General features: G+C 61.2%; 3 protein-coding genes across 6 annotated transcripts; 1 reads left to right on the forward strand and 2 right to left on the reverse strand.

Moving 5' to 3' along the window:
- Nucleotides 1–585: 585 nt before the first annotated feature.
- Nucleotides 586–5555, reverse strand: TMEM151A (transmembrane protein 151A). The gene is made up of 2 exons (XM_081532177.1): nucleotides 5273–5555; nucleotides 586–3031 (listed from the first exon to the last, which is right to left on the reverse strand). The coding sequence occupies exons 1-2, from the start codon at nucleotides 5345–5347 to the stop codon at nucleotides 1700–1702; spliced, it is 1407 nt and encodes a 468-aa protein (XP_081388303.1). The 5' UTR covers nucleotides 5348–5555; the 3' UTR covers nucleotides 586–1699.
- A 2216-nt stretch (nucleotides 5556–7771) lies between these two features.
- On the forward strand, nucleotides 7772–11934 carry YIF1A (Yip1 interacting factor homolog A, membrane trafficking protein). 2 transcript variants are annotated; one of them, XM_081532178.1, is made up of 8 exons: nucleotides 7772–7959; nucleotides 8616–8827; nucleotides 9132–9236; nucleotides 9373–9451; nucleotides 10740–10797; nucleotides 10964–11119; nucleotides 11546–11639; nucleotides 11733–11934. In XM_081532178.1, the coding sequence occupies exons 1-8, from the start codon at nucleotides 7929–7931 to the stop codon at nucleotides 11877–11879; spliced, it is 882 nt and encodes a 293-aa protein (XP_081388304.1). In that variant the 5' UTR covers nucleotides 7772–7928; the 3' UTR covers nucleotides 11880–11934. The 2 variants fall into 2 exon arrangements, with proteins under 2 accessions (XP_081388304.1, XP_081388305.1); XM_081532179.1 differs by lacking the exon at nucleotides 10964–11119.
- A 356-nt stretch (nucleotides 11935–12290) lies between these two features.
- Nucleotides 12291–18337, reverse strand: CNIH2 (cornichon family AMPA receptor auxiliary protein 2). 3 transcript variants are annotated; one of them, XM_081532181.1, is made up of 6 exons: nucleotides 17976–18337; nucleotides 14145–14213; nucleotides 13666–13713; nucleotides 13357–13469; nucleotides 13113–13256; nucleotides 12291–12928 (listed from the first exon to the last, which is right to left on the reverse strand). In XM_081532181.1, the coding sequence occupies exons 1-6, from the start codon at nucleotides 18054–18056 to the stop codon at nucleotides 12901–12903; spliced, it is 483 nt and encodes a 160-aa protein (XP_081388307.1). In that variant the 5' UTR covers nucleotides 18057–18337; the 3' UTR covers nucleotides 12291–12900. The 3 variants fall into 3 exon arrangements, with proteins under 3 accessions (XP_081388307.1, XP_081388306.1, XP_081388309.1); XM_081532180.1 differs by lacking the exon at nucleotides 17976–18337 and adding an exon at nucleotides 17764–17944; XM_081532183.1 differs by lacking the exon at nucleotides 13666–13713.
- Between the last annotated feature and the right edge of the window lie 279 nt (nucleotides 18338–18616).

An 18616-nucleotide genomic window follows, 5' to 3' on the forward strand; every position in this document is an offset into this window, starting at 1 on the left:
ACCGAGTTTGTGCCACAGGCCATACCTCTCTCTTCCCACTTTGAGGACCAGTCACCTCTCCCTTGGGCTTCCCAGGTGGCGCTGGTGGTAAAGAAGCTGCCTGCCAATGCAGGAGACATAAGAGATGCCGGTTCAATCCCTGGGTCAGGAAGATCTCCTGGAGGAGGGTATAGCAACCCACTCCAGTATTCTTGCCTGGAGAATCCCACGGACAGAGGAGCCTGGTGGGCTACAGTCCATGGGGTCACAAAGAGTTGGACACGACTGAGCGACTAAGCACAGCACCCCTCCCTTAGTCTTCATCACACCCAGCAGCAGAATGGAAACCCCTGCTGGGCTGGAAGAGGGGCCACTTGGATAGTCCTTTGGAAATGACCCAGATGCCGGTAGATTGGAGTCAGCTACTCAGAGCAACTCAAACCCAAATCTCAGAGGCCCCAGCCCGGGCGGGGAGCTCATCCTCTCCTGGGGGTGCTGCAGCCGCCACCACCCCTGGCACACCACCTCCCCTCCCCAGACCCTGCCTGGCCCACTGTGTTTGTTGTGGTGGCCTCGAACCCACCACCCAGAAATGCACGTGAGACCTTCCATTTCATACCTTTTATTTTATCTGCATCTTCTCTGCCTTCTCCCTCCCCCACCGGCTCGTGAGAGGGGGTGGAAGCCCCATTTGGAAGGGAAGGGACTACTCTCGCCTCCCTGGAGGAGGAACGGTGTCCCCTGGGCCAGGCCCGTGATGGAGGAAGCAGGGGCCTCCCTGGCAGAGCAAGGGCATCGTCCAAGAGGCTGTGGCCGGGGCTGAGGCCCCTCGGATGCCCTGTGGCCTGAGCCCCATGGGTCATCGGGAAGGCGAAGAGCAGAGAAGTCAGGAGGTTATGAGAGGTGTGTGCGTGGCTGACAGAGGTGGACACGGACGTCAGGGGCCAGGAGCAGAGACGAGGGAATGTGGACTCGAGGTGGGGCCCTGAGGAGGAACCCCGGGTTACAAGGGGTGACTGGGTTCGGGGGAAGGGTGCACCAGGGAAAACAGGGGGGTGGGGTGAGTGGGACAGTGTTGTGCTCCAAGAACCAGGCTCCCGGTAGAGGGGCCGCGCTGCAGGGTCTGATCAGGGGCTGGCCCTGAGCAGAGACCTGTCAGGGAAGGAGGACGGGGACCCTGGGAGGGTAGCGGGGCCGAGGCCATGGTGCTGCCATAGCCAACTCTCCAGGTTCGTGGATGCCAGCCCAGCTGGGCGTGGCCCCAAACCACCAATTTGTGCTTCTGAGTTGCTTGAGGGCCCCCAACGTGGCCTCCACCATGCCGGGAAGGGTCCACAGGCAGCCAGCCCTCTGCGGCGGGCAACTGCTCTCCCCAGGACTCCTCCCCCAACCCAGCTTTTCTGGAAACTTCCTTTCCTGCCCAGACTGGGAGGCCCCCCGAGCTAGATCACCTGCCATCGCAGGATGTGGGACAGAGTGGTGGTGGTGGTGGTGGTGGAGGGGAGCCATGCTGGGACAGTTCCGAGACTCAACTGCAGGGGTATCCCTTCGCCCCTCGATGACCAGGGGTCACTGCAGGGTTTGTCTAAGGGCTCCACCCCACCCCCACCCCTCGTGTGCTGGTCTGTTTTCCCTCCTGTTTTGGACAGCAGTCACTCAGGCATGGAAGCCCCCGGGGTGGGATGGTGGGGAGAGGGCCAGTCGGGGGGCCACGTGGGTCTCAGAGAGCACCCTGCCCGTCCCCCTGGCAGCCGCTGTCACCGTGGACGATGAGCACCGGGAAGTAAAGGGCGTCCTCGTAGCACGGTGGGCTCTCCAGGGGCTCTGTGTCCTCTCCGCGGCGCCCCAGCGGCCCCCCGCTCAGGCTTCGGAAGACCCCCGGGGTGGCCCGACCCCCGGCTCCCAGAGAGAGGCGGCTGCGGCTGAAAGGCAGGCGGGGCCCGCTGGGCCGGGCGGGGGGCAGCGAGTTGCTGCTGACGGAGCGGCGGCAGCGCTGGCAGCCCCGGAGGTAGGCGCCCGAGCCGGCACCCATGACCACGGCCTCCGAGTAGCTGGGCACCAGCTGCCGGTTGGAGCAGATGTGCCACTCGAGCTCGGTGAAGTCCACCGTGGCCACTCGGGAGAGCGGGGGCCCGCTGGGCGCGGCGCCGGGCGGGGGCGAGCTGGCGCCGAAGAGCTTCTCCACCTGGTAATGGACATGGGCCGTGCCGTAGGCCGCCACCACGCGCAGCGGCCAGGACAGCGTGGCCGCCGACACCAGCCAGAAGACCCAGGCGCGCGCGTACCAGGGCGGGCTGCGCGGGTCGGCGAACACCATGAGGGACTCGCGGAAGTCCACGTCCTTCAGGTGCATGCCCTCGCGAGCCTCCAGGTAGTCGTCCAGGCCCTCGTTGGCGCTGAAGAAGCGGGCCCGCTGGGTGAGGTACGAGGCCTCGGCCTCGGCGCTGCCGAAGCTGAAGCACTTGGTGAAGCGCAGCCGCGTGGCTGCGTGGTCGGCCAGGCCCACGAGCTCCTTGGAGACGTCGCGGACGCCGTGCGCCGAGTAGTCGAACTCGCCCCGCGCCGTGCGGCTGTCGGCCCTCTCGTGGTAGACCTGCGTGGTGGTGTAGGCGTCGCCGTTGCGGTAGCGGGTGATCTGGCGGGTGCGCCGCACGTAGTGGTAGCTGGTGGCCTTCCACCAGACGCAGGGCGGCGCCTGCTGCAGCCGGCGGATCAGGGCGAGCACGGTGTTGGCGTCGGTGCGCGGCGCCTGGCAGGACCGCACGTGACAGTGCCAGCACTCGGCCAGGTAGAGGAGGTAGAGGAGGGAGACGAAGGCCAGGGGGATGTACAGGTAGCCGTCGGAGCAGGGGCTGGCCGGGTAGGTGGGCGGTGGCCCCCCGCCTCCGCGGGCCAGGGCGGCCTCTGGCCCCAGGACCAGCCGGGGCACCGTGGCCAGGCGACACCAGGCCACCACGGCGCCGCAGGCGTGGATGAGCAGGGTGAGAAGCAGGCACTTCCAGTGCGACTCGCGGCACAGGGAGCTTCCCAGGGACTGCTTCAGGGGCCGCTGCTGCAGAAGGGGCAGAGAGAGGGGAGGCCGGGGTCAGCCCCGTGAAAGGGGTGGGGCTTCACTCCCCACTTTGCAGAGGAGGAAACTGAGGCTCTGAGGGATGGAGGCACTCGCTCCTGGTCTCACCCCTCTAGCCAACTCACAGTAGAGCCGCAGGACTCCAGCTGTGTGCCCTGAGCCTGGCCTCCACTGTGCCCTCTCACCTCTCAGTCAGGCGCATGTAGGAGAAAACAGATTCATCTCTGCCACAAGAGGGAAGGATACCCCAGTCCCCCAACGACTGGCTGTTGAGAAAACTGCCTTCTGAAGGTCTTGACTTTGCTCCCGATTTGCTGTGTGATTGCGGCCATATCCCTGCCCTCTCTGGGCACTGATTCCTGGACCTGGTGGTGTGGGAAGCCAGGGTGGCAGGGGGCCCTAGGGGTGAAGAGCCTAGGGGTGGACTTAGGAGCCCAGGATTGGGTGCTGGCTCCACCACTGACTGTATGACTTGGCCAGTTCCCTCATCTTCTTGGGACCTCAGCGTCTTCATCTGTATACTGGGGTTGTTGTGACCAGTCAAAGAGATCCTATGTGTGAACATCTTAGCATAGGGTCTGGCCATGGGAATAAATATTACCATTACCCTGCAATCCCTCTGGTCCATTGGTCTAACTAGGGATGGCAGGAGACTTGGGAGAGGCTTTTAAGTGAAATGAGAAAGAGGAAGAGAGAGAGGTGTGAGTCTGGAGGGAGGGGAGCAGATGGAGCACCGTCCTCCACTCCCCATCTGCACTGAGGGAGGGGGCGGGACACAGCTGCTGGGCACCAGGGACCACTCCCTGGCCCAGGGACTCGGGCACACCCTCCCTGGCAGAGCTTCCAGCCTGGCCCCCACTTCATCCCCAGATGCCCGAGGAGAGAAAAGAGGGAGGAGAGAAGGGGTGAAAAGGGGAAGAAGGAAGAGAAGGTCTAGAGGAAACAGCGTAGGGGAGGTTAAGGAGCCACCGTGTCCGCCACAGTCCCACCAGGCGCCGAGAGACCCAAGAGGAGAGGAACCGTCTCCAGCCCACCACAGGTGTGATACCACTCCCCCCGACCAGCAGGGGCAGTCAGGTGCCCATACCCTCATCCACCCCCAGGATCCACCGCACCCCACCCCAAGTTCATCGAAGAATCCACCCACCAGGGATGTGAATGCTGCCTGTTTTTCAGACACACATCAGCCCCTCACCAGTGCCCAAAGTACAGCCCCCTTCCCCATGGCGACATGGTGCCAAGATGCGTGTGCACTTGCCCCTCCCCCCTCCCCCGGGCCCACCCACCACAGGACACACAAAGGCACATACATGTTACACACTCACCGAAACCCAGGGACACACCTTACCTATCACAGTGCACATCCCCCATCCCTACCCCTACTGCAACCTGACACCCACACCCTACAGGCTCTACTCGGAGAGACCCACCCACAACAGGGCTGCACTCACACGCACTCTCTCATTAGCACTTCACCCAAGCCACCAGGGCCCACCAGTCCTCACCTGACTATAGGGCACATATGTCCCACTCAAGGTGTGGGGAGCACCCACTGACATCCACACACCCACAAGCACCCTACATTCACCCAAACACACACATAGATCCACTCACCGCCTATCACCCCGACACCGCACACTGGGCCCCATACCCCTGCAGATCCTCTTCCTCCCCAGGACTGAGGAGGGGCCATTCTGAGGGTCCCAACCAGCAGGATGGGCCCTGGGTCCTCACCTCTGGGAGAGGGAGAAAGGGTACCCGGAGGCCACCTCCCTTCCTCTCCCCTCCTCCCTCTGCTCCCCGCCCCCCTAGGTCCCTGCTACTGCTGCTGCATTGCAGGCTCCGCCCGGGCACCACAAGAACGGCGGGCCAGGCCGGGGGGCCTGACCCGGGGACTCTGGGGAAGAGGGGCAGCGCTGCAGAATGGAGACGCGCAGGAGCCCGGTGCTGACGTCACAGGAGGGCGAGGCTGGATGAGGGGGCGTCGGGGGCGGGAGTTGTTCCCCATATCCCTTCCCAGCCGCCCCACCCCGACCCCCACGCGGGCGCCTAGGCCCCGAGACCCCTCGCAGGATACAGGTTACCCCAATGACGTCATTGACCATAGGGGCTCCGGACTTCCCTCCGCAGCCCCCGCTTTAGGGGTCGCCCCGGCTCTTGTCGCTCTCTCCCCTCTGCAGCCCCAGCTCCGGCCCCACCCCCCCCATCACCCGGCGCCGGTACCTCCTCCCGCAGCGGCTCGCCGTCCGGGATGAGCTCGGGCACGTCCCCGCTGTCGCCACCGCCGTCCTCGGGCATGGTGTCCTGGCTGCTTGGGCGGCCCCCGCCCGGGCCCGGGGCATGATAGGGGGGAGCGCGGAGGGCTGCGGCGTGGCCCCGGAGGGCGTCCGCTCGGCTCAGCGGCCGCGGAGGGAGTGCGCGGAGCTCGAGCGCGGCGAAGGCGGCGGCAGTGGCGGCGGCAGTGGCGGCGGCGTTGGCGGCCGCGGTGCCCGGCGCCCCGCCCTCCGCTGACCCCGCCCCCACGGCACCCGAGGCGCCGCCGGCAGCGCCTGGCACAGCGGGCACTGCCCCCGCCCCCGAGAAGCCCAGGCTGGGCAGACGGACGCCTGGGTTTCCCTCCTGCCGCGCTCGCGCTTGCGACCTTGGACGAGTCCTTGCTTTCTGGGGCCTGAGTTACCCCCGCTGTAAATTGAATCTCGAGGGTGGGTGGGTGGGTGCCCGCGGGGTTCTATCTCCGAGGAGTAGGCCCAGGTCTAAGCCCACCCAGACCCGATCTCTGAAGCCTCGCTTGTGGCGGTGGTACAAGGGGCAGTTACAGACCTGAATGCTGTGGTGAGCCTCATTAGCTGGACAGAGGCTCTGGGCTCTACTTAGAGTAGGCAAGCAGGAGGCCAGGACACCCGGGGCCCTAGGCATTGTGACCTTGAGTTGGCACCCTCCACCCAAACCTCAGTTTTCCCACCTGTGAAATGGGCACAGAAGGTGTTGGATTCAAGGCACATTCATCATGTGGAACAGGGGCGTAGGATTTGTCCTGCATGAGAGGACCCCCCTTCCCCAGGTACTGGTAGTCCCAGTGCCACTCCCTGACCCTCAGGGGCCTCAGACCTTCACATCTGACCCTGAGTCAGAGCCTAGGCCCCAAGGTAGACAGTCAGTGGGTAGGACATAGGGAGCTGCCATGCTGGGTGGATTTTGTTTTGTGAGTTTTTTTTTCCAAACAGCAACTCAAAGATCATTCCGTTCAACACCCCTACGCATTGAAAGATGAAGTAACTGAAGTGGTAGAGAGGAAAGGGCTGAATCAGAATTTCATCCATTTATTTTTTTATTTATTAGGTGCAGATGTTTATTGGTGTCTTCATAATCATTGTGAAGACAAGTGTAGAAGTGGAGAATGACACAAGTCCTATTCTCATGGAATTTACATCCAGGGCAAACTACTGCAGCCAGAGGGAGCCTGGAGCCCGGCCTCCAGCGTCCATTCCAAGCCAGGTCAGGACTCTTCACTTTGTCTCTCTGAAAGGAACAAGTTGAACTGACTCTTAATGGATAATTAGGTTTGCGACAGGTGGATGTGAGGGTAAGGACATCCCAGGTGGAGGGGACTTCTGGGCGAAGGCACTGTGATTGGACCACGTGGACTGAGTTTGGAGAGCAGGAAGATCACCTGGTGCAACTGGACACTGGGTACCTAACTAGAGGCAGGTAACAAAGGACCTGATCTTGCTTTGGAGAAGTGGTGGCTGGAAGTCTGTGAGAAGGGAGACCCCTGAAGAGTGTCTTCAGGAAAGATGGGAATGAGAGAAAGGAGTCCCTGAGGTCACGAGTGAAGCTTGGGGGTCTCACTTCGAGATGACTGCAGGGGTGAGAATGACTCAGGAGTTTCAACTGCAGCTTCTGGAGACGAACTAGCACACCTCCACTGACATCTTCTGGACCACCGGAGAGTCAATGGGATGAGCCTAGTGTAGGATCCTATTCCAACTATTACCACCCAATTTCTGGGACTTCAGACCCGGACCTCGGTTTTCAATAGGTGCAATGGGTGTGTGTGTGTGTGTAGAACCCGGGCCCTCCCAGCGCCAGGTCCTTAGGGTCTGCAGGATGGCAGCAGTGGCGGTAGGGAATTTCAGCACCAGACGACGGACAGCACCCGCGCGGAAAGGACGGGTGGGAGGCAGGAGGAGGAGTCAGAATCCCGGAGCTCGCTAGGCCCTGCGGTCGCTGCTCAGCCCAAGTTCCTACCAACAGCGCCTCCCTGTGCACCCCTCACTGCCACCTCTCCCAGACTCGGCGCCAGTACTGGGAGAAGAATGGAGGACGTGGAAGGAAAGCTAACACTGAGGAGAAGCAAAAGCCCGAGAGACAGGGCTTGATCACAGTTCCACCGTCCCAGTCCCTCCTGGAGTACGTCTCGCGAGTGAAACTTCCTTTCCGGACTCCAGTCTCCGCCTGTTGTAGTCGTGGCAGGCCGAGCGTCAACTGCCCCACTGCGCAGGCGCGGAAGTAATTCTAACTTTACCCATCTATTGGCTGCTCCGCCGCGAACTAACAAACCCATTATCCAATCCGAGAGAGGCTCCAATAGCTCCGCCTATCCCTCCTCCCGGAAGTTGATTACTGCCGAATCCGCTTCGGCGAGGGCGCGCCAGCAGCCAATTGGGAGAGGGGAGGGGCGAGCCAGCGCTGCGGAGGAGCCAATGGCAGGCGGCAGAGGATGACGCCGCCGACATGGCTGCTGTCGTCGGACTGTTCGGGGACGTGTCGGGCCTCTCGGTAACCTCGATCCGTGCCCAGGGAACGGAGCAGCTGCCTCGCTAGTATTCGTACCACGAGGCGACTCAGCGGGCCCTCGGAGAGAGCGAGCATCGGGGCCATGGCTTATCACTCGGGCTACGGAGCCCACGGTGCGTGGGGCGCGGGGCGGGCGGGGCGCGGGCCGACCCGCCAGAGGACGGTCGGCGGCGCGGCCCGCTCACCCTGAGGGAGAGGGGCAGCCGTGACTGCTGCCCAGGGCGGCGGATGTCATTCGGATTCCTGCCCCGTGGCCCTCTCAGCCCAAACCCGAGATCAGGTCGGGCGGTGATAGCACTGCTGGGATCTCCCGTGCCCGATTCGGGCATGAATGGGGTCTGCCTCCCAAACTTCCCTTCCCGGCCATGACCCTGGTGGGGTTCCTCACCACTGCCTAGGGCCTCCGCGTTACCCAGCCGTCGCCTTTCCCACCCTTGTTCAATGCGGGGAGGTCCTCCCAGTTGTCTTCACCTAGCAAATTCAGTCGCCAAGATTCAGTTCAGAGATCAGTTCCCTTGAGGAGGCCCCCAGGAACCTTCAGGCGGGCCACCACTTCCAGGGGCTGCCTCAGTTCTTTCTTTACCCACATTTAGCACCTCCGGAAAAGAAGCCTTCCTCACAGTTCTTTCTGAATTAGTTACTCCTCATCCAGCTAGTGTCCCTCACTGAATGCTTAGTGCTCCCACGACCCATACAGGGTTGCCCAGCCTGGGGAAGGGGCGGTGGTTTGGGCTTATGCTTGGTATTCCTGTCACCTGCAAACCCACAGGCTCCAAGCACAGGGCCCGGGCAGCTCCGGATCCCCCTCCCCTCTTCGATGACACAAGCGGTGGTTACTCCAGCCAGCCAGGGGGCTACCCAGCCCCAGGAGCCGACGTGGCCTTCAATGTCAACCACTTGCTTGGGGACCCAATGGCCAACATGGCTATGGCCTATGGCAGCTCCATCGCATCCCATGGGAAGGACATGATGAACAAGGAGGTGTGGCCCACCCCCAGGGCAAGGGTGGCAGGATTTCTGGCCAGGGCTGGGGCATCACAGGATCCCACCTAATCCGCACAGCGGCCCTCAAGGAAGGAGCAGACAGAGGTCTTGCCCCCATGGCAAGACCTCAACGCCCCCCATCTCTATATCCCCAGTGAGTCTTTGACCTGGGCTGGGGGGTGTAGGGGGGACTTATGCCTTGAGGAACCAACAAGAGACAGGCTTATGTGTTGGTTCAGACAGAGGAGCATCCTGAGGTTCTGGGTGCAGCTCATCCACAGCCTCCTCTCTCCCCTCCTAGCTGCACCGTTTTGTGTCTGTGAACAAACTCAAGTATTTTTTTGCTGTGGACACAGCCTATGTGGCCAAGAAGCTAGGGCTGCTGGTCTTCCCCTACACACACCAGGTGAGCTGCCTACCAGAGGAGCTGGTGGGCCCCCTTGTCTCCCTCCTCTTGCCCCAGAACCTGGCCCCCAGATCTCAGCCTGCTCTTTTGCTCTCTTGTCTGCTCCTCCTCACTTGGCCGCTGCTGCCACCTCCAGAACTGGGAAGTGCAGTACAGTCGTGATGTGCCTCTGCCCCCACGGCAAGACCTCAACGCCCCCGATCTCTATATCCCCAGTGAGTCTTTGACCTGGGCTGGGGGATGTGGGGGGGGCTTGTGCCTTGAGGAACCAACAAGAAGAGACAGGCTTATGTGTTGGTTCAGCATCTGTTCTTGGTGATCTTGTGTGTGGCTTTGTGGTGTCCCTAGATGCCAGGTAGACAGAGTGGGGTGACCAGCCGCTTCCTGGGTGTGCTCCCAGGATACTCCCCTTTGAGACCTCCCTGCCACCTGACCCGGACCATGTCCCTCCCCAGCCTGGAGCCCGAGGTTTAGACCTGGCCCTGCAACTTCCAGCTATGGGACCTCAGGGGGCTCCTTTCATGCTTTTGGAAAAGCTGGAATAACAACAGTTCCTACCATAGAGAACTGTGGTAGACGTTCAGTGAGGGGATGTGTGTGCTCAGCCAGCACTAGGCACACAGGAAGCATGCAGTAAATATAAGCTGTTATCACTGTACTACTTGTCCTCCAAGGCCTGCTCCAGCATCCCCTCCTCTGAGGACGTGGGCACTCCCTCTGGGTTCCCACAACCACCTGTCCACATGGCAGGGGTCAGGCCGCCCTCAGTGCGCTGTGGCTGGCAGACTCCGTGTTTGACTCCTCTCTGTCCTGGGCCCTGCACAAGGCATGGCCCCTGGTGGACATGCTGGAGGAGGGGAGTATGCCCAGGCCAGCTCTCAGAAGGGTAGCCAGACAGCCCAGGTGCCCTGGGGGAGCCACAGTTCCTCTTCCCTCCTTCATTCCATTTCCCTCTCAGAGTCATCCTGTAAGGCAGGAACTGTCATCCCTGTTTTACACACTGAAGGCAAGGCTCAGAGAGGTTTGAGCGTCTTTGAGGACACACAGCTTACAGGTGATAGAGCTGGTTTCCTGACTCCAGACACTATGCCTTCTTGTGGGTACATCAGTTCTAGGGCTATCAGGGGGCAGAGGACAGGACTGATGAGTTGAAATTGCTGTGAAAAGGCAGCTGCCATCTGAGCTTTTGCGAAAATAGCAGAGGTGACTTTGGTACGCGAGGTAGTTTCTGAGACACAGCAGGAAGCTTTGGTGAGTTTCCTAGTATAGGAGAGGGCTTGGTGGTCCTGAGAGAAGGGTCAGGTAGCATTTACACAACAGGAGGGCTGAGCAGGAAAAGGCATCCCAAGCAGGGCACTGGGGGTCTGAGGGTAGAGGTGAAGCAGGTGGGGATATTCAGGGAAGGAAGTATGGGGGTGTCAGTGGCTCTGAATACCTAGGGATGGGGTGTGGGGGCTCTGGTTGAGGAAACCAGGCTGATGGCATCTCTCTGGCCTTTGGCAGCAATGGCCTTCATCACCTACGTGCTGCTGGCTGGGATGGCACTGGGCATTCAGAAGAGGTCAGTGCCAACCCTGTCCCGATTCCCACTTCCCCACTCCTGACTCCTCCCCTCACCTCCCTGGGAGATCTGTGCCATTTCCCAAGTCCGTCCGTGCCCTAGTCTCACCCTCGCCTCAGGACTGCTGGTTCGGGACTGCCTTCACTCCACCCCTATATGGCCACAGATTCTCCCCAGAGGTGCTGGGCCTGTGTGCAAGCACAGCGCTGGTGTGGGTTGTGATGGAAGTGCTGGCCCTGCTCCTGGGCATCTACCTGGCCACCGTGCGCAGCGACCTGAGTACCTTCCACCTGCTGGCCTACAGTGGCTACAAATATGTGGGGTGAGCACCTGTGGGCCAAGCGGGAGGCCGGGGTTCCTGGCCTGCCCAGTGGTAGCTTCGAATTGTGACTCTGGGCCCCCTCTGCCCACCCAGCTCTTCTCTATTAGAGGGAGTGCCTGTTTTCAGCAGCCTCCTCAGGACCCCAGTAGTGTTGCTCAGGAGGTCAAGAATGTGCTAGAGTCACCCAGGAGCTCAGGGGAGAAGGGTGAGCTGGGTTGGTGAAGGGGGTCTTGGATCCAGGTCCGAGGACTGAGTCCTAGCCTTCCCAATTTATTTTGAGTCTAAGTCCCTGCTTGGGGGGGGGTTGGTGCAGATTGGGGGTAAAGGGCCCCAGTGATGGTAGCTGGGATCTAGGCTGGGCTCTGGGGCAGTCTCAGGCCTGGACCCTCGGGGGTCTCCAGTCTTTTCTTCCCCCCTCCCCTGTAGGATGATCCTCAGTGTCCTCACGGGCCTGCTCTTCGGCAGCGATGGCTACTACGTGGCGCTGGCCTGGACTTCGTCCGCGCTCATGTACTTCATCGTGAGTCCAGGGCTGGCCCCTCTTTGCCTGGGGTTGGAGCTGCGGACAGGCCTCCTCCTCCTGGCCCAGCTTCAGCCCTCTCCTTTCTTCCAGGTGCGCTCTTTGCGAACAGCAGCCCTGGGACCCGACAGCATGGGGGGCCCAGCCCCCCGACAACGTCTCCAGCTCTACCTGACGCTGGGAGCTGCAGCCTTTCAGCCCCTTATCATATACTGGCTGACCTTCCACCTGGTCCGGTGACCCCCATCCCTGCTGGCACTGATTTTTCCATACATTGAAGATTCAGTTTCCTTGATTCTGTTTGACCCTTGTTTCTGGGGATTGTGGGAGCGATTTGCTAACACTTCTCAGTCTTTGCATTGGCCAGGGGACAGGGACCTCCACTTTTTTCGAAGGAAGGGGATCCAGGGAGGTCTTCCTGGAGTTGGTGGCCTTGATACTGCCTTGGAAGGCAGATAGAAGTGTTTCAACAGAAATAGTTGTTTATATGTGGCTAGGAAAGTGAGGTGGAAGCAGGCAGCTGCTAAGGAGACCTCAAAGGCCTCTGATCCATCTGAGGAGGTCCTAGAGGGGTCTGTAGGCTAGTGGGGTGCTTCCCCCTCTTTACTCCCATTTCCTCTTTAAGCCTTTTAGGAGCAGAACTGGGGCCCATGTGTTTGCAGTAGTTTATTCATATTTTGTCACAAATGGCCGGGGAGAGGGTGCCGTACTCCTCCAGGCAACATAGAAAATAGGTCCAAGAGACTGGGTAGGCTGGGGTTGGGGCAAGTGGGGACAGGAAGGGGTCTGGAGAGAGAGCCTGGGGGAGGGGAGAGGGCAGACTAGGGGTGGGGCTGCCCCCGTGCTGAGCCTGCTCATTCCCAGTGTGGGTACCCCCCCACCTGCAGGGGGAGCCTCAAGGTGGGGGGTGGAGGGGGCGGCCCAGAACTTCCAGGGTCAAGCCCTGCCCCTTGGCAGGGCCTAAATTCCCACTGAAGCGGACAAGGCCGGAGGTCCCACCCCTTCCAGGACTGACTGCCATGCCCACAGGCTGGCAGAGGAGCTCCTGCCCCTGTTGAGAGCTCTGCCCAGCCCTAGTCCAAGGGGAGGGGGCTCTGAAGGCGGGAAGTCCCCGCAGCAGCAGTATGGGGGGTGGAGAGGAGGCTGGGGGCACCAGTGCCCCCTCCCTCCCCAGGGCTGAGGCCTCTGCGGCCCAGGGGCAGGGCTGGGGGTGCACAGGCGTCCGGTCCGTTCTGGGCTCGCTCCCTGGCCGGCTTCCCCCTTAGAAACTCACCAACGTATAAACCATACTGTGGGAAGACACGGCAGTGAGCCAAGTCACAAGCACACCCGGCTACCTGCCACCCACGCTGCTCCACCCCAGTTATCAAGGGCAAAGGGCAGGAACTTGGGGCCCAACCATCCCTGGGATTGGAGGGCTGGTGCCTGGTGCATCCCTTCCCTGACTTCTGACTGCAGCGGGCAGGGCCTCACCTGTACAGGTAATAGAAGAAGGAGAGCAGGTAGAAGGCGAGTTTGCACCAGGACTCCTTCTGGCAGTAGTTGAGGATGTCAGCATTCATGATGGAGACGGCGTCATACATGACCTCAGAGCCATCTGCAGGGCGGTGGAAGTACCTGGGGGGAGGGAGGGGTCTGAGTGCCCACCCTCAAGGCTCCCACCCACATCCTGCCGGCTCCCCCATCTCACCCTCCCAAAGACAGCGGCTGCCCTCACCTCCAGAGGTGGTAGAAGAGGAGGGGGATGTTGAGGCCCAGGGTCACCCACTCAGCTGCACACAGAAACATCAGACAGAAGAGGCCATGGATGGAGTATTCTGGGACCACCAGCTGGGGAGTGAGGGTGAGAGGTCAGCGGCCAGGTGCTAGGACAGATCCGAGCTTCAAGGGCCCTTGGGAGGTGCCCACCCACCATGACCTCTGGGGATTAAAAGGGCTTCTAGCTTCCCACTCCCTTCGCCTGGCTCTGGGTCACAGTGGGGCTGCACTGGGCTAGGAGCCTCCCGCCCCTAGCCCTGACACTGACCTTCCTCAGGAGGCAGCAAATGCGTTCGATATTTTTTAAACGCTCGCGCTGTAGGGGAGGAAAAGACGGCAATGGTGAACGTGAAGGAGTGGCCGCTGGATGCGCCCCGCCGCACTCCCACGCCCCCCACTCCCTGCACGTGGCCACCAGGGGGCGCCAGAGCAGACTCTGCGGCGTTTTCGACGCGGCAGGGAAGCAGCCGCGCGGTCCCCATAGCGACCGTCACCATGGAGGGATCTTCACCCGCGTCTCCACGGCAACGGCCCAGAGCCCGGCAACGGCTGCCCCGCCAGGAGGAACCCGAGCCCTGAGCCCGCGCCAGGGGTTTGCTGGGGGCGGGGACAGACAAGAGGAAGGGGCACGGCCATCGCCCCCCCCACACACACCCCCGTCTTCCCGTCTCCCCGCCGCCCTCCACCCGCGACATATGGAAAGACAGACGGACGGACACACCTCGGCACAGCACATGTATCACTTACTGCCCGCGCTGGGTTGCCCTGGTCAATGGGGTTCTTGAAGTCAGTCCGCAGCTCGTCAAAGGCTATGATCTGGGGGAGGGGCATGTGCCCGTCAGGGTTGGGGCAGCAGCTTATGGCCCTCCCACCCATTCTTCTCTGGTGTGAGCTTCACACATGGGGATCGACCCAGATGAAGCTTGCTGCAAAGGTAGAGAAACTGAGGCCCAGAGAGGGGTGGGGCCTGGCCCAAGGTCACACAACAGTTTGGGATGGAATTCTAGTGTGCTGATGCCCACTTCAGAACATGTCTACTACACCTCCATCCAGAACATCCCAAGAGATAGTGTCTTGTCTGCTGAACACTGGGCCCCAGAAGCCTGGGACACAGTCCCTGTCTGGGAGGAACTCCAGGCTTAGGAAGACAACTGTGAACTGCATTCCAGGGTGATCAGGGCTGCGGAGTACAGAACCTGGGGTGGATTCCTGATCCAGCATGGGGTGGGGATGGGGAGTTCAGGCTGGACTCGGAGCAGGTGTTTGTCTGGTGAACAAATGGGGGAAGGGGCAGTGGGAACAGCAGGTACAGTGGCAGAGGGTTGGAAGAACAAGGAACATTCAGGAAGCTGTAGGTTCTATGGGGCTAGAGTGAAAGTGTAAGGTGAGTGGGAATGGTGAACGATGGGCTGGAGGGGTCAGCAGTGCTAGACGTCGGTGCCTTGTAAGGCGGAACCAGAACTTTGCACTTGAACACAAATGTACAAGGGAGCCATTGAGGGGTAGAAAGCAGCAGAGTGGGGGCCATCAGGTTGATGTTCTAGGGTTGAACGAGCAGGAAGTACATACTGGCTAACAGTCCCAGCCAAGACATACACGATGCTTCCTTTATGCCAACAGGCTTTATGTTTAATAACTCATTTAACGCTTGCAACAGCCTGATGATATAGGAGCTGTATTATCACTTTCATTTTGCAGATGAGGAAACTGAGATAGATTACATGACTTGTCCAAGGCCACATAGCTAGCTAGTGGCAAGCCAGGATTCTAAACGACTTAGATTCCAGAGTTAAAATTTTAAACATTTTACTACACTCAAGCCAGACCAGTCAGGGGACTTTTGGATGTTGGGGGTGCAGGCTAGGTGCTGGGGGCGGGTAGGCAAGGCACGGCGATATGAGTGAAGAGAGGGCAGTGGGGATGCAGAAGTATGGATGGGCTCCAGAGCTATTTAGAAGCCAGACTCTGGAGGGCTTGAATGGCAGTGAAGTAGAGGCAGAGGGGCCCAAGGCGACTTTGGGTGTTGGGGCATCCGGTGGTGGGCACTGTCTTCATTGGGATGGGAATTCTTGAGGGAGCAGGTGTTTCAGAGGATGACAAGATGGACCTGAGGGGAGCTAGCCTGGGAGGAAGGCTGGCAGAGGAGCCTTCTGGGGTCCCCTCCCCTCAGCATTAGCCCCAGGATGAGGCAGCGGGCCCACCACCCCCAAGCATCCTAGACCCCATAAGGCTCGAAGCGAGAGAACATGGGCTTCCTGGAGGGAGCTGGGGCCATCTGGAGCAGCTCCCCCAATTCCCCCTCAACTCTGGGCAGCCGCCTGCCTGTTAGGCACAGCAACGGGGTCCAGCAGGGAGCGGAAGGGTGCCGTCTGTCTGCCCCAGAGCTGGCACCACCAGCAGGTGGCGGGTGTCGCGCCTCCCACCCCTCAGGCTGCCTGGCGCTGACTCAGCCCCCTGGAACAAACAACCCCCATGGTGACAGCAGACACGCATCACTCACCACCAAGGTTGCCTAGCGACCAGTGGGGCCTGGGCTCAGGGTCTGTGGTGGGATCTGGGGTCCTGCCCTGGAAGGTTCTAGTTCTTACCAATTTGGATTGAGGACCACACCTCCTCTCCCCACCCGCATACCCCTTGGCAAGCCTTGCTCTGGACTTACATACACTCGGCCTCATGTACAACAAGCCCACTTTACCAATGAGGAAATGGACCCAGGACAAGAGACTTGCTATGATTGCCCAGCTAAACAGATGAGCGAACACAGTGCCTGACATGTAGTACATACTCCATAAATATTTTTTGAGAATGCCTGGGCCCTTTTTTCCAGCCTGGGAGCCCCACAGGGGCAAAGCCTGAGTCTTCCCCAAAGCCGCCCAGAGCCTGGTTCTCAGGAGCGTGGACACAGGTGTGCTGAATGGAGGACTGCTCTGAGGACCCCCGAAGGACAGGGACCCCCACAGAGGCTGTGGGAGGCCTCTGGGTGGGGAAAGGCCCAGAAAAGGGCTTCTTGAATTCTAGGAGCCTTTCTTCCAGGAGCTGGTTAGCTCTGTGTGCCCAGCCTGTGACTCTCAATTCATTCCAGTCCTCAGGACTCCAGCCACCACCCCGCAGGATAGTCCAAGGCCCTGGCATGAGACAGAAGGCTCAGGGAGATCAAGAAGGACCCAGGGGGAGATGCAGGAAGAGAAAGACAAACAGAGAAGTGGGCAGAGGAAAGAAAAGGCAACTGAGAGGCCCACAGAAAGAGGCAAAGTCAGGGGGAGAGAGGGCTGCAGATGGGGTGTATGTCTGAAGGTGCCTATGGGGGCTCACTCCTCACACTAGAGGAGCACAGTCAGAGTCCATGGAATCCTGGTGCAAAAGAGACAGGCAGCAGGAGGACAGCAGGGGATGACGAGGGAGAGACGGGTCAAGAGCCAGGGAGGACCATGGAGCAGGCAGGCAGCAGGTCCCAGGAAAAGAAGGGAGTGATGAAGTGAGGAGACCCAGAGAGAAGCTGGTAAGGCAATGGGAAGGAAGAGGACGGAAGGGGGACTAGAGAGAGGGGGACTGGCAGGGGACAATGCGATGACCAGGGAGGTGTGCGCTGGACGTACAAGCAGAGGATGCGGAGTGGGCCAGGGCCAAGATGCACAGGCCGTGCAGAGGGGATGGGGTGGTGGCCGAAACCTCAGGGGACAGAGGAGAAGGAAGGGCAGTAAAGAGGGGGGCAGGGGTCCCAAAGAAGAAGCTGGAGGCTGACTGACAGTTCTGCAGTGATGGAAGGGAGACAGGCAGGGGAGGAGAAGGCCCCAGGGAGTGGGGGAGAGGGACCCTCTCTCAGGGAAGGCAATCAGCATAAGGGATGAGCAACGGACATTTCAAAGAACCAGGTGTGAGGCAAGGCCGGAGCGAGAGACAGACCCAGGGAGACAGGAGACAAAGGGGAAAGTGGGGGCAGGAAGAGGAGGAAAGCTGGAAGTGCGGAGAAAACCTAGTGGGGGGAAGCCCAGACAGGAGGGGGCAGGGAAACCCAAGGTGAGCTGGTTAGATCTCTGGGGCTGCTTACAGCCAATCGATGCAGGGTCCCGGGTGGGGGTGGGGGCTTGGGGTGGGACGGGAAAGGGTTAATGGGCTCTGCGATCTGTGGGTCCTGTAAACAGATGCAGTTGCCATAGCAACCAGCTCCATCACTCTGGCTGGAAAAACCCACAAAGGGGGTGGGGAGAGCAGACAGACAAACTGCCCGATGGACAACGGGGGCGACTAAATGGTTGGGGGGGGGCGGGAAACAGGAGGAGGCAAAGTAGCAAGGATCCCAGAATTTCGCCCCACACCCCAGGGCTGCATGGGGCAGGGGAGGGGGGTCAGGGACCCACTGACATACCCACAGACAGGCGGGGGCGGTGGAGAGAGGGGGGCCCCCCGGAAAGGAAGCTGATGATGGGGGCTGTTCATGGGGCGAACAGCAGCCGACTGATAGGCGATAGCGGAGAGAAGGCTCCAAGTTTCTCCGGGCCCTGAGATCATCCATCCGTCCCCCTCTCGTTCCCTGCGCCCCCTGCCCCCACCCCGCCCCCAGCCCCAGCCCGGCCTTACGTGCCAGATGACAAAGAAGATGAGGGAGGCGCACAGCACCAGGGTGAGCATGTAGCAGAACGCGGCGAAGGTGAACGCCATGGCCCCCGCGCCGGGCGGCGGCCCAGGGGGCGCCAGCGCGGGGCCCGGGCGCAAGGGGACGCCCCCCCGGCCCGCGCTTAGGGCCGGCCGGGCATGGCCCGCAGGGCTCGGGCGCGGGCTCGGGGGGCGCGGGCAGTGCGGCTGGGATTGGGGCCGCGGGGCCGTGGGGCACGCGGGGCGCGGGCCGGTGGGCTCGGGGGGCGCGTCCGCTGCCGGCTGCCCGGGCCCCGATCGCTCATCCTGCGATCCCTCGCCAGCGGCTCCCTCGCTCGCCAGCCCGCGAAGCCGGCGGGGCGGAGCCGGGGGCGGGGCCGCCGTGCGAGCAGCCTCTGGCGGGCGGGCGGGGCCGTGTCTCCGTGCGCCCCTCCGCCAGCCTGGCCTGGGCGCCACCCTCGCCCCAACCTCAGGGACACGTAAGCATGGACGCACATGCCCGGCATACCCTCCTCTTCCCCCAACCACACAACGAACCCACCGCAGCCACACTCGGTCCACTCAGACGGGCACACACTGTTCTCACACGCCGGCCAGGAGGCTGGGCTGAGGTCTGAAGTACAAAG

Source organism: Giraffa tippelskirchi, chromosome 10 (genome assembly GCF_054371585.1).
Source record: "Giraffa tippelskirchi isolate mGirTip1 chromosome 10, T2T-mGirTip1v1.2.pri, whole genome shotgun sequence".
Lineage (NCBI taxonomy): Eukaryota > Metazoa > Chordata > Mammalia > Artiodactyla > Giraffidae > Giraffa > Giraffa tippelskirchi.